Below are 15,384 nucleotides of genomic sequence, written 5' to 3' on the forward strand. Positions count from 1 at the left end.
GCTTTCCACGTTTCACTTCCCTCCCTTTCCCTCCGCAGCGCCAGCTCCATCGCTACGATTGGCCAGAAGACCTCCTCGGATTGGCCAATAAACGGCGCCCTGTCGCCCCCGTGTTACTGGGTAGAACAAAACAAAAACAAACAGAGCGAGAGGGGCCAGAGAAGCTCGGAGGTAGAGACAGACGCTGAGGTGCGGGGTCCGGGCCGGCTGACCAGGGACCTGGGCGAGCAACAGCGGCGGCGACGGCGGCGGCCTGAGGGGTCAGTAGCGGCGGCCCGGCTCGCGCGCTCGGGAGGACCGCGCTGTCTCCCACAGCTCCTATCTCCTCACAGGCAGCCGCTCGTTGGCGGCGGGGGAGGGGGGACGGGGGGTCGTGGAGGCGGCGGCCGAGTCCTTGCCGGGCCTGCGGGGCCGGCGTCCGCCGCCTCCTCGGAGATCGGCAGGCCCAGCCGCGTCCGCCCCAACGCCCTGGGCTGCGGAGAACCGGCCCCGGTGCCCTCCTTCTGGCCCCGGCCGGGAGCTTGGCGGCGCGGGCCCGCCCCCTCTTGGACCCCCCTCCAGGCTTAGACGGGAGCGCTGGGCTCTCGCAGTCGAGGGGCTCCTCGCCCCCCAGAAGGCCGACTTTTCATTTTCCTCTGGGGGTGGGCGTCGGGAGGCGAGTTTCTGGCCCGACTGAAATCCTGTGAGGAGGGTTTGCGCCCTCCCCGCCCCCCTGGCCTCCTTGGGGGCCCGCTCTGAAGATGCGGCCCGGCGTTCCCAGACCCGCCTGGCCCACCGGAGCCCGGGTCCAGCCGCCCGCCCGCGTCCAGCACCCTGCGGGGGTCGGCCTGGCCTGGGGGCTGCAGGAGCCCGGGCCTGCGCGGCGGGGAAGCGGGCCGGGCTGCGGCGAGATGGGCTGCTGGGAGGCGGCCACGTGCCCGCCGCCCCGGCCCTGCGAGAACTTCGCGGCGCATCAGGTTGGGTATAGGGTCGCTTGTTTAGTTTAAATGAAATCTCCCCGAGAAAACAAAGGCAGGGACGGAGCCCCCTTTCTGTGAAACGTGTGCTCTGCCTGCTGCATTTGTCTATTTGATGCTATGGTGTATGAGGGGAGTCTCTTTTGGTTTGTTTGCTTTCCAAGAGCTTCAGAACTGCCTTCGGAAGTCAAAATCGCCTGTCTCCCCTGGCCCTAGTGAGAACTGACTGCGTAGCCAGCAGTTGTGAGATACTGACAGAGAAGTAAAATGACTAAAAATGCACCTTCCTCTGGGGGAAAAAAATGTCACCGCCTGTTTTTCCCTACATTTTCACTGTTAAATTAGACTTTTGACATTCTTGCTAACGTAAGGCTTTTTAGGAACCCACCACTCACTTTTTAAATTATCACTACAGATATGTTGTAAATTTACTTATTGGTATTTATGCCTTTGAGCTTTCCTGGCGGCTCAGTGGTGAAGAATCCACCTGCCAATGCAGGAGATGCTGGTTCGATTCCTGGCTCCGGAAGGTCCCTTGGAGAAGGAAATGGCAACCCACTCCAGTATTCTTGCCTGGGAAATCCTGTGGACAGAGGAGCCTGGCAGTCTACAGTTCATGGGGTTGCAAAAGTTGGACACAACTTAGCGACTAAACTGCCACCACCATTTATGCCCTTAACTTTCCTTTTTTATAGGTTTATTAAGCTCCTTAATATCTTAGCAGGCGTCTTTGAATTTTATTTTGATTGTTTTTTCTGTTGTAGTAATGAGAAAAGAAAAATAGTTGGTTAAGAGTGTAAAAATAAATGACATTTTGCTATTTTCCCTCATTTTTGCATCATTGTGGTTGAATGCTTTTAGCTGATTTTAAGTGGCTAGTTAGCAGTGGTTGTAGCCCTGGAGTGAATACAAGTACTTTTCTAGTTAACATATGGCCTAAACTTCAAAAAAATGTCGAAGTGGTTTATGAGGTATATTTCAGGAAATAGATTTTTGAGGGGAGGTAGGATGGAAAAGTGAGGCTCTTTTTGGGAATCTCTTGGAAATTGATGCTTCTGCTTGTATGTTTCTGTGAAACACAATGGATAAATGAAAACTGTTTAATGTTAGCCTTTAATTTTGTCTAACTTACAGTTTTATTGTAAATTTTGTAGTTTTGTGTGAAGAATGTGAAGTTTAGATTTTTTTTTGCTTTATATTTTTCTTAAGTTTGGGGCAAAAATCTTACGGATTGTTAAGTAACTGGAAGCTCATTACTTTGAAGACAGTAAAAACGTGGGACTTATCTTTATCCTTCTGTAAATTCTTCTAAAACATCTGTGTTGTTTTCAAGTGTCCCTGAGTTCTTGAATGTGTTAATCATTGCCAGAAGACCGAGACAGGGCTTTGTGTTGTTGTTGTTGTTATAGTTATTTAATAAAAACAAACTTGATAAACTATAGTCATTACCTGATAATGTTCTTTGTCCAACTGAGTGTCTTTTGTGTAATAATTTAGATATTATTTTTAGTGTTAGAAAAGCAGTATTTAAAAATTTGATATGACAGCAGAAGTCTGTGTTGTAATAAGCTTCTTTCTGGTAACTCTAAAGAAGAATCTTCCTGTGAGTTATTAAAATCTTGTATTGAGTTTGTGCACATGGAACTGGATTTAGAAGGTCAGGGTTCTAATTCTGGTTCTTCCAATGAGCACTTTCTCTGATTCTGTTAAGTTGTGTGAACAATGGAGTTCATACCTCAAGATTGTTTTCAGTGGTACATGAAATAACTCATGTAAAATTGTTTTTGAATTCTAAGGGGCTTTTAAAACATCAGTTATACTTTATTAGCAAAATTCTGCAGAAAGTGTCCTCTTGAAGATTATACTTGTATCAAGATTGAAGAAGATTTTAAAAATGTAACTCTAGTTTAAAAATCTCACAGGCATATCATGTGACATTTTCTCTTTCCAAAACATGTGATTCATCTACTGAAATGAAATAGATTTGGCATTTTCAGCCATGGAGGACACTAATGTTTAGGTTTATGAACTTTTTGTTCGTTTATCTTTATGTGTGTATTTCTAAGGTTCATTTTTTCCTCCTAAATCTGAAGCTGGTAGGAGTTATGATACTGAAAGATATTTATGTAGAATCCATATGCCTGTTTCTTCTGAATAGAATGAGAGTGATTTCACCATTTTCTTAACTTCTGAAACATTATGGTAGCATCTCAGTAGCCTAAGGATTATGCCACAATAAGAAACTTAAAATTTTAGCATAAGGTATGTGTTCATTTTTGTTTCACAAAATAATACCCTTTTCTGAAGGAAAGGGCTGTAAAATTTACAAGATGTTAAAATGGTGTATGTTAAGAAATGTAAAAGTCAGTTTTTCCTTTGAGTTGCAGGAGGCATATCATTTTTCTAAAATGACAACTAACAGTAGGTTATGTTACATGAAAACTAAATACTTTTTTGTAATTAGTTTATTAGTCATTTTCTTTAATTTGTGCGTTTTGTATCTTTAAAAAGTCACTAGACTTCGCTGGTGACCCAGATGGTAGAGTCTGCCTGCAATGTGGGAGACCTGGTTTGATCCCTGGGTCAAGAAGATCCCCTGGAGAAGGAAATGGCAACCCACTCCAGTATCCTTGCCTGGAAAATCCCATGGACAGAGGAGCCTGGTGGGCACCAATCTATGGGGTTGTAAAGAGCCGGACACAACTGAGTGACTAACATACATATCTTTGAAAAAGGGCATACTGCTGGTGAAATGATTATAAATGACCTGAATGACATATCTAACTTATGTTACTTCTAAACAGATACTTAAGTACTCTAAATCATTATTTTAAAAATATTTCCAGAGAGATTCTAAAATTGTATTTGGTTACACCTTCTGGTGATAATTTTCATGAGAATGTATTTTGATAGTCTTTTTTCAAACAGTGGAAGTTAATTGTCTAAATAAAAGGTAACTGATTTCATCAACTAGGACCTTCCAGCATTAGTAATATTCAAACCATTTTGAAATAAAGGTCTGAAATATTGAGGTGCTAATGTCATTGTCGGAGAAGGCAATGGCAGCCCACTCCAGTCCTCTTGCCTGGAAAATCCCATGGCCGGAGGAGCCTGGTGGGCTGCAGCCCACGGGGTCGCGAAGAGTCAGATATGACTGAGTGACTTCACTTTCACTTTTCACTTTCATGCATTGGAGAAGGAAATGGCAACCCACTCCAGTGTTCTTGCCTGGAGAATCCCAGGGATGGGGTTGCACAGAGTCAGACACGACTGAAGTGACTTAGCAGTAATGTCATTGTACTTACTCTTTTCTTAAATAGGTAAGATTTTTAAAAGGAATGAGTTTTTCAGATTATAAAAATAATGCTCTCATTATAGAAAATACTAATTTAAAAAATTTCTTTGTAACAGTAATTATAGGTGCCTCAGTGATGAAATGGCAGATTTATCTGCTTTCAGATATGTTTTAGTGTGAAAAATTAGATAATCCTGTCTTTTTTTTTTTTAACCAAAACTGTGTTATTTGCATTTTAAAGTATTAGTTCTTATAGTTAATTGGCAACAAACTATTCAATATCTAGATGTAGCAGATTAATTATGAGGCCTGGTATTTTAAAAAAATTTGGAATGTGTATCTAGTCTAACTTGAAATAAGCATGTTTAGCAAATATATCTTTTAATTCTAAGGTACAGGGGTGCTTTGCCACATCCAGAAATATGGACTTTCTTTTTTCTTTTTGGACACAGGTAAACTTATCAAGAAGATTGAAACCAAATGTTAATTAGGGGAAGTAAAGTGAACTCTTAAAAAAAAAAGGAATTATGTGGTGCTTTTTTTGTTTTAAACAGTCTGAGTAAGTAAATTAAACGGACCTTAATTATGAGTTTGGAAGATAGTGAAGTTTTTCTTTTTTTTTTTCTTTTTAAAGAAATAACATCCCAAAGGAAGAGATCCATTTGGTAATTTAATCAGTGCAAGTGAAATTAAGGAACAATGGATGTAGAAAATGAGCAGATACTGAATGTAAACCCTACAGGTAAGTAATTATCTTGAATCTTGACTGTACTGTGAGCAAGTTTTAGGCCATTCCGAATTTTATGAAAACATCTTTACTTTAAAAACCATCTTAACTCGTGCTATAATAAATCAGGTCATATTATTTTAAAAATCAAGTTGGTGATTCTTATTTTTATGAAATTCATCATATGTATTTTTCTGTGTGTCTTTTCACATTTCATACATTATTCTCCAGTATTTATAATAAACTCTATGGTGTAGATGGAAGAAGAATAGTGAACCTGATCATTACTATTTTCATATGCGCTAGTTAGCAGTTTCTATAATATAAACTATTATTGGTATCATTGATATCTTTCCTAACTAATAATTTATTATAAATTAACTGTATTTTCCCCAATTTTCCGGGATGCTTCAGTAGTACATTATTGTGTATAAAAATGATTTTGTAGAATAGATGTCCAAAATAACTTTAGATCACTTAAATGTGTCTGTACCTTTCAGGATAATCTTTGTAGAGAGCTAATTAGGATTATGAAATATTCTCAGTAGCGAGAACTTTTCATGTTGGTACATTTTAGGTAATTCTTTGCTTTAAGATTAATACTGAAAAAAACTCCATGTAATTGAATGTTTAGCATATTTCATTTTTTAATATTACAGCTTCATTTTTCAATGATTTTGATTCACTGTTGTATCCAGTTCTTTGATCTGAATTCACACTTTGAAGTTGAAGCTTCTTTGCTATTTTAAGTGTGCTAGAAAATTATTGTTGAAAAAAATTACTACAATAATTAATTATTTTGGTGCCACTATATACAATAGCTCTTTGAATACTTCTTTTTTAGGATTATAAATGAATCTTATGTCCCTGCTTCATTCGGGTGGGAATGGTAATGATAAAATTTAAGAATATATTTCACAGGTGGATAATTGTTTCTTCTCTGTACTGTCTAGTATGATAGCCAGTAGCCACATATGACCACTCAGCTCTTAAACTGTGACATATCAGAATTGAGATGTATTGTAGGTGTAAAACTTTTTCTGTTGGTTACATGTTGAAATGATAAAATGGATCTATTACATTAAATATATTAAAATAGATTTCAATTGTTCCTTTTTAGTTTTTAATAGGAATATTAGGAAATTTAAAATTACATCTTTGACTTGCATTATTTATTAGATAGCAAAGCTCTAAGTTTTATACTGTTTTCTAATTGTAACAAGTTCTGTTTCTAACCTTGTTCTTGGTGTCTCTGCTCAGTTCATCCTTATATACTTCATTGCTTGGATGAGCCTTAGATAGGCTTTTGCAGTCAATTTAACCTGTAACAGTCCATGTTAGACAAACTGCTGTATTAATTCCAGCTTCTGCTTTCACCAGCTATGTTACTTTGGGGAAGTAGGTTATGTGCTTTGACCTTCAGTTTCTTCATATGTAAAGCTGGAATTGTAAATAACCCACTTTAAAGGTTTATTACTGGGATTAAGTGAGATACTGTGCATGTGTCATGCCCATAGCACATATTATGTATGTCACAAATGAAAATGTGCTTATATTGTTAAATATAATAACATAATTCAGTGGACTAGTAATGAAAGTGTGATTGTCTGGTACTGTGGTGTAATGTATGTTGGGTTGATTATTGAGATGTTAGAGAATTCAGAAAGAAAGAAGGATTTAGGACACAGTAGAAAATGACTTTGAAATCACCACATTCTGTACGCTGCTGCTGCTGCTAAGTCGCTTCAGTCATGTCCGACTCTTTGCGACCCTATAGACGGCAGCCCACCAGGCTCCCCCATCTCTGGGATTCTCCAGGCAAGAACAGTGGAGTGGGTTGCCATTTCCTTCTCTAATTTGTACTCAAGGTTTTTTTTTATCTTTTAAACTTGGGTTTTCTTAAAGTCAGATCAATAGTGGTTCAGTTCAGTCACTCAGTTGTGTCTTACTCTTTGTGACCCCATTTTAAAACCAGCTTGAACATCTGGAAGTTCACGATTCACGTATTGCTGAAGCCTGGCTTGGAGAATTTTGAGCATTACTTTACTAGCGTGTGAGATGAGTGCAATTGTGCGGTAGTTTGAGCATTCTTTGGCATTGCCTTTCTTTGGGATTGGAAGGAAAACTGACCTTTTCCAGTCCTGTGGCCACTGCTGAGTTTTCCAAATTTGCTGACATATTGAGTGTAGCACTTTCACAGCATCATCTTTTAGGATTTGAAATAGCTCAACTGGAATTCCATCACCTCCATTAGCTTTTTTTGTAGTGATGCTTTCTAAGGCCCATTTGACTTCACATTCTAGGATGTCTGGCTCTAGGTGAGTGAGCACACCATTGTGATTATCTGGGTCATGAAGATCTTTTTTGTATGGTTCTTTGTGTATTCTTGCCACCTCTTCTTAATATCTTCTGCTTCTGTTAGGTCCATACCATTTCTGTCCTTTATTGAGCCCGTCTTTGCATGAAATGTTCCCTTGGTATCTCTAATTTTCTTGAAGAGATCTCTAGTCTTTCCCATTCTATTGTTTCCCTCTATTTCTTTGCATTGATCGCTAAGGAAGGCTTTCTTATCTCTTCTTGCTATTCTTTGTAAGTCTGCATTCAAATGGGTGTATCTTTCCTTTTCTCTTTTGCTTTTTGCTTCTCTTCTTTTTACAGCTATTTGTAAGGCCTCCTCAGACAACCATTTTGCTTTTTTTGCATTTCTTTTTCTTGGTTATGGAACCCCAAAACTTAGGTAAGTATATAGCAAAATATAAGAGAGCAATAAAAGGGCAATTGATATAAAAATGGGTTAAAATTATAATACCTAATATATAAAATATACCTAGATGTATCTACTGCTCAAGATACATAAATGTATATTTGAAAGGATATTAAAATAGTTGAAGAAACTCGAGTGTAGGAAATAATGATTAAATTGAATACTTTAGTACTCTGAGGGACATTTTATTTTTATTTTTTATTTTTTTCCATTTATTTTTATTAGCTGGAGGCTAATTACTTTACGGTATTGTAGTGGTTTTTGCCATACATTGACATGAATCAGCCATGGATTTACATGTGTTCCCCATCCCGATCCCCCCTCCCGCCTCTCTCTCCATCCCATCCCTCTGGGTTTCCCAGTGCACCAGCCCTGAGCACTGGTCTCATGCATCCAACCTGGGCTGGTGATCTGTTTCACCCTTGATTATATACATGTTTTGATGCTGTTCTCTCTAAACATCCCACCCTTGCCTTCTCCCACAGAGTCCAAAAGTCTGTTCTGTACATCTGTGTCTCTTTTTCTGTTTTGCATATAGGGTTATCATTACCATCTTTCTAAATTCCATATATATGTGTTAGTATACTGTATTGGTCTTTATCTTTCTGGCTTTGTACAATGGGCTCCAGTTTCATCCATCTTATTAGAACTGATTCAAATGAATTCTTTTTAATGGCCGAGTAATATTCCACAGTGTATATGTACCACAGCTTCCTTATCCATTCGTTTGCTGATGGGCATCTAGGTTGCTTGCATGTCCTGGCTATTATAAACGGTGCTGTGATGAACATTGGGGTGCACGTGTCTCTTTCAGATCTGGTTTCCTCTGAGGGACATTTTAATGCATTGTTACACTTCTAAGAGAGGCCTTTATTTTCTGGTTGAGTTCGGTGGCTCACCTTAATTGTTGAATAATGAAAGCAATATGTTAGAGATAGATGTTTAATGTTTGCTTCGGTCATCCATTCTTATGTGAAATGCCATCTAGCTTGTCTGATCTCTAATCTTTCCTTCTCCTTCCTCTTACTCTTTTTTTCTTCTTTGTATTCCCTCAGTCCGTTTCTTTATCTGTCACCACTTTGTTGCACTCTAGCTTTATATTTTCTATAGTTAACAGTCACCTAAGATTCAAATGTGAGTTTGAATCTTGTCCGCAGTCGTTTTTAGGTATGTAACTTTTCTTTGAAATGTCTTTCTGGAAAATGAGGATAAAAAACTTCATTGTAGAACTTTGTTTGAATTATAGACCATGTAGGTAAAGTACTTGTGACCTGCTATGTAGTAGTTACAATACTGATGGTAATGATAGAAGAAGTATACACTACTATGGCTATTGCTACTTCTGCTACTAATAGTTTTAGTAGTTTAGGTCTGGTGGTTATGATGATGTCCCAAACTGAGCCTCCTAGCACTGGCTTCCTTTCATAGTCTAAACTTTTGAAATACTTTTTTTTTTTGTTTGAAAGCCCTTTATTTTGTCTTTAAAAGTATTAACTTTTTTATTTATCTCAGAGTTATTACCCTTGCTCTTTTCAGTTAGCTCGTGACTGAATACAACAACGTTTTCTTAGCTGGTCTCTCATTTGACACTTTCTATTTTTTCTAATATATTCAGTATTCTGCAAACTAATTATGCCATGTCTACCTATGGTATCAAATCTAAGCTCTGACCATTTGAATGTGGGAGTGGTCAGCAGATATTCCAGTGATTGGGACAGGATCAAAAAGGATCTAACATTACAATGTGTAATGAGTTTACACTTGATTTCAACCCACTAGGAATACCTTCAAAGGGTTATCAGTGGGAGAAGATCAGTCTCCATGCAGTTTGGAGAATGGTTGGAGGATTCAGGGCAGGAGACTATTTATGAGACTGCTCAAGTAGTTTGGTGCTTCTTAATGTTTTTGTTTTGTGGTTACCACAGGGTTTGTGCCTGTTATACTTTTTTTCAAGAATTGTAAAGATTTTAACACACCTGTGGTTCTCTTTATATGTTGATTTAAAAAATGTTTAGTTTCTACATGTTACCTTAGACATTTGAAAGCCCTTGCATATAGATTTGACACATCTTAGTTACACTTGCGGAGAAGGCAATGGCACCCCACTCCGGTACTCTTGCCTGGAAAATCCCGTGGATGGAGGAGCCTGGTAGGCTGCGGTCCATGGGGTCGCTAAAAGTTGGACATGGCTGAGCGACTTCACTTTCACTTTTCACTTTCATGCACTGGAGAAGGAAATGGCAACGCACTCCAGTGTTCTTGCCTGGAGAATCCCAGGGACTGGGGAGCCTGGTGGGCTGCCGTCTGTGGGGTTGCACAGAGTCGGACACGACTGAAGTGACTTAGCAGTAGCAGTTACACTTGGGAATTTCCTAAGACATTTGAGCAAGCTTCCAGGAGTTGGTGATGGACTGGGAGGCCTGGCGTGCTGCAATCCATGGGGTCTCAAAATAGTTGGATGCAACTGAACTGAAGACATTTGAAGGGCTTTCCAGGTGGCACTAGTGGTAAAGAACCTGCCTGTCAATACAGGAGACAATGCAGGAGACGTAAGAGACACAGGCTTGATTCTTGGCTTGGGAAGATCTCCTGGAGAAGGAAATGGCAACCCACTCCAGTATTCTTGCTTGGAGAATCCCATGGACAGAGGAGTCTGGCAGGCCACAGTCCCTAGGGTCACAAAGAGTTGGACATGACTGAGGCAACCTAGCACACACAAGCCCTTTGAAAAAGGGATTCGGCTCTGAATTGAGTTAGCCATAATGAGCAAAACTCAGGCCCAGGAGTAATTCACTAGCTTTCTGACCCTTGAAAAGTTTTCAGAGTGAAGCCAATTGTTTCCATGTCATTTGATCCCCATTGATATTAGAGTAGATAGCATGAAGGATACTCTGCTAGGTGCTGCAGTTACAAAAACATACAGTATAGACATGGTTCCTCTTTTGAGCCTTATGACTTATTTGGAAAAGCACGACTGGTATATAAAAAGAAATAAAGTGATTTTGTGAGGTGGTAAGTGAGCAGTATGTGAGTGTTACTGTGCCTAAAGTTGTTAGAAAAGTTTTCATGGAGGAAGTAAGACTTGAGCTGTATATCCTAAAAGACTTTGGTAACTGGAAAAAGCAGAGAGGCTGACATTTTAAACAGAAGACCATTGGGAACTGCAAATGCATTGCTGTCTTTCAGGGGATAATGTGCAAATCTTATATAGGCTAGAAGATATTCAGAGAGTGGTAAGTAAATGTTGAGTCAGGTTTGGAGAAATGAATTAGAACTTTGAGATAATGGCTTTGAAAGCAGTGATGAATCAGCAGTTTGGCTCAATAATCACAAATGATCACTTATTTGCCTAATGCCTTTCAAGCTCTCCACTGTAGCATTTTTTAAGTGTCCATAATTAATCATGAGATATTTGGCAAGTTACTTAAATACTCTTATCCTTAGTTTCCTTGTCTGTATAAATGATGCAATAAATAGCTCTCAAACTTGTGGTTAAATGACAAAATGCTCAGCCTAGTGCTTGGTAAATAATAGGCATTCTGTAAAAGTTTATCTACCTTCTCTCAAGATCCTTAGTCTTTTCTTTCTATCTCCAGCTGCTTGACTGTCTTAGCTCATAAAAGTTTCAAAGGTTTTATGTTTGTGTTTATATTAACACAGGTTTTATGATGTAAACACACGAGATAACACACTTTCTGTAAACATTGTTCATTAACAGTCAATGCCTTAGTTTACTTTCCATGATACTGTGAATAATAATCCTGGTTCAGTTCACTTCAGCTCAGTCAGTCAGTTGTGTCCAGCTCTTTGCAACCCCATGGACTGCAGCACGCCAGGCTTCCCTGTTCTTTACTATCTCCCAGATCTTTCTCAAACTCATGTCTGTTGAGTCGGTGATGCCATCTAACTATCTCATCCTCTGTTGACCCCTTCAGGGTCTTTTCCAGTGAGAAGGCTCTTCTCAGCAGGTGGCCAGAGTATTGGAGCTTCAGCTTCAGCATCTAGTCCTTCCAGTGAATATTCAGGACTAATTTCCTTTAGGATGGACTGGTTTGACCTGCTTGCAATTCAAGGGCTCTTCAGAGTCTTCTCCAGCACCACAGTTTGAAAGCATCAATTCTTCAGCGCTCAGCCTTCTATATATCCAACTCTCACATCTATATGTGACTACTGGAAAAGCCATAGCTTTAACTAGACGGACCTTTGTCAGCAAAGCAATGTCTCTGCTCTTTTTAATACACTGTCTAGGTTTGTCAAGAGGCTTTTCTTCAAAGGAGCAAACATCTTTTAATTTTATGGCTATAGTCAGTGTCCACAGTGATTCTGGAGCCCAAGAAAATAAAGTCTGTCACTGTTTCCATTGTTTCCCCATCTGTTTGCCATGAAGTGATGAGACTGGATGCCATGAGATTAGTTTTTTTGAATGTTGAGTTTTAAGCCAGCTCTCTAGTTCCTCTTTGCCTTTTGCCATAAGGGTGGCGTCATCTGCATATCTGAGGTTATTGATATTTCTCCCGGCAGTCTTGATTCCAACTTGTGCCTGGCATTTTGCATGATGTTAAATAAGCAGGGTGATAATATACAACCTTGATGTATTCCTTCTCCAATTTTGAGCCAGTCCATTTTCCATGTCCAGTTCTAACTGTTGGTTAGTTGTCATTTATTAGATTGAGCCTATGGAATTGCCAATATGTGACTGTTACATATAAAAATGATAATTTCATGTGATTAAACCTAAGCTAACTTATGACTATAGCTGGAATAGCAGTAGACAGTTAAAATGCATACTTAGATTTTTTTTTTCCCCCTTCATTTTGTTTTTAAGATCCAGATAATTTAAGTGACTCTCTCTTTTCTGGTGATGAAGAAAATGCTGGGACTGAGGAAATAAAGAATGAGATAAATGGAAATTGGATTTCGGCATCTTCCATTAATGAAGCTAGGATTAATGCCAGGGCAAAAAGGCGGCTGCGGAAAAACTCATCCCGGGACTCTGGCAGAGGCGATTCTGTCAGTGATAATGGAAGTGAAGGCCTTAGATGTGGAGTAACTGCACCAACCAGTCCAAAGGGAAGGTTGCTGGATAGGCGATCTAGATCTGGGAAAGGACGGGGATTACCAAAGAAAGGTTGGTATATATTATATGCAAAGAAATAAAAGGGAAAGATGCTTTCTGATTCTCATACAACAATTTCTTATTCTAAGAATGAGAGGAATTTAAACAATGATGATGTAAGGCTTTATGGTTTGTATGTGTTTTTACATAGTAATAATCCAGTGATTACCCCAAAAAGTTGAGCCTTTTCGCTTGTTTATTTAGGTTTAACTTTCTTAAGCAGAACTTTCTCATATTTCCAGCAAAATACACACCAGTGTTTTTCACAGTTATGAATTATGCATGTATTCTCTAATTCTGCTTGAAAGAAGTAGGGTCAGAAATTCATAATACCTATTATCTAATGAATCTCATTAATTATGTCTGTTGTTAAGAATATATGATAAATACAATTTGAGTGGTAATATCAGGGTCAGAATTTTAATAATTTTGTAGATCTGGTTCTAAGTTCTTTTTAGTTCTACTTATTTTGGGTACTGATATTGTTTTACTGCTGTATCTCCAGGGCCTGGAGTAGTTACTCGCAAGAGTAGGTACTTACATAATTGTTGAATTGAGGGGTCTTGTTAGCCTCTGTGGTAGAATTTTGATGCAGTTTGGAGATTTCACTAGCTTCTAAATGGTGGAAGCATCAAATTATGGCCTAGAACTATTGTAAAGTTTTTGTGCCTTGTCAAAAATTGTTATTCTTGTTGAATGACTCTGCAACCATTGGCTGGATCAGAATGAAACCTAACTACTAGATTTGTTTTTGCTCTGGTGGTAATAATTATACTCTGTATGTAAATACCCCAACTTCCCCAATGGGTGATAAAGTTCTTTTAAAATATTGCAATATATTGAGCCTTATAAAAACATTTCAATAAGTTTATTTAGTAAAGCAGCTTTGAAAGTTGGAATTGTTAAACTTCTGCTATCTATTTGTTGGTAGAAAAATAGAAATGATCAGTTTGGTTAATGCTTAAATAGAAATCAGTTATTTGTAATATATTTCTGGCTGTAAAGTAATTTGTTTCTGGTGGGCTCAGGGTTGCAGTCAGACACGACTGAGCACACACATGCATATCTAAAGAAAATTTGACTTTAAAACATTTGATGGTGGTCACTAATACTTCTTTGTTGAATAATTTCTCCCTTGTTGAGTTTTCTATGTCATCTCTTAACTGAATCAGCATATTTCTTTTTGTTGCTCCCAAGAAATGTCAGAATTTAGAGCCCAGTTGTTACCAGCTGCCTTGAGGTTACCACTACAGCTATTTTCCTGTTTTTTTTTTTTTTAATGGTTTGTTTTTTACTTTTAAAACATCTGCCTTTTTAGTTTTAACTTTGTGAGCTATTTCAACTTGGCTTTTTGGAACTAGGTTATAAATATATCTAATCATTACTGAAAAAGCAGTGATCTGAATAAAAAGTTTACTGTATAATTCTCAACTGGGAAAAAAATTAGCATAAAAGTTAAAATACAGTTTTTTAACTGCCACTTAATTAACACCTGAACATATAGAACTATTTCAGATTTCAGTTAAAATTTATGGACTGTGGACATTATGCTGTTTTCTTTCTCAATTCTAAACTTTTTCAGGTGGTGCCGGAGGCAAAGGTGTCTGGGGCACACCTGGACAAGTATATGATGTGGAGGAGGTAGATGTGAAAGATCCTAACTATGATGATGACCAGGTATAAGTGTGATACTTTTTGTGATATGTATTTAAAATACTTAACAAACTTTTTTGACCTCATGTTTGTAGCATACTCATATATTGATCAAATCATGTATTCTATATCTGTACTATTCATATATATATAATTTTATTTATAATATGTGATTATCTGCAAGATTATATAATATGTATATAATGTGTATATATGCGTGTACACATGTCACACCCGTTTGTATATATATCTAAATCATATGTATATTCAGTACTTTCAGACTGTTAGGTTAATTTTGGATTAGAAAATCAAGTTAACTGAGTAATGTATGTGTAATTTTTATTTGGTTTTTGAATTTAATATTTGGACAGGGAAATATTTCTAAGAGAACATGAAAAAAAATGTGTTAAAACCAGTAGGATTCAAGTACTATAAAATCTTTGCTAAATATTCTGATTTTAATATATAAACTTGAAAGTATTTGTTGTTAGATGAAGCCAGTCACATTTTGCAGGCAGACACTTCAGGACTTTTTTTGCAGAGGACAGGGATAGATTATTGGACTTCTTATTTGTTTTGAAATTTCAGTTGAATAGTGCTTTTTCTTAGAGATTTTCTGGAGTCATGAAGGCTTTTATTTATAGTACTAATCATAAAGGCTTTGGTTCCTGCTGTTTTTTTTTTAATGACATTTTAATGAAAATACTGGATATGATAGGAAGCCATCTTAAAGTTTTTTGGTCACTGAAGTATTATTGGTTTTGTGGGAGAGAAAAAATAAACAGAAGCTATGGGGGATCAGGAGCAAGTCATATATTTGCTGTGGTTAGTGGTTCTGATCTATATTTTGATTTATTCCGGTTTTATAAAAGA

General features: G+C 38.1%; 1 protein-coding gene across 1 annotated transcript in view; it reads left to right on the top strand.

Moving 5' to 3' along the window:
* Positions 1-15,384, top strand: part of PDCD4 (programmed cell death 4) — a 27,486-nt gene continuing 12,102 nt past the window's right edge. Inside the window, exons 1-4 of the mRNA XM_020905455.2 lie at positions 1-260; positions 4,886-4,993; positions 12,568-12,870; positions 14,441-14,535. Of these exons, the coding sequence (XP_020761114.1) occupies positions 4,951-4,993; positions 12,568-12,870; positions 14,441-14,535 (441 nt within the window). The 5' untranslated portion in view covers positions 1-260; positions 4,886-4,950. The remainder of the gene's footprint in view (positions 261-4,885; positions 4,994-12,567; positions 12,871-14,440; positions 14,536-15,384) is intronic.

The sequence above is a fragment of the Odocoileus virginianus genome, chromosome 7 (genome assembly GCF_023699985.2).
Source record: "Odocoileus virginianus isolate 20LAN1187 ecotype Illinois chromosome 7, Ovbor_1.2, whole genome shotgun sequence".
Classification (NCBI taxonomy): Eukaryota; Metazoa; Chordata; class Mammalia; order Artiodactyla; family Cervidae; genus Odocoileus; species Odocoileus virginianus.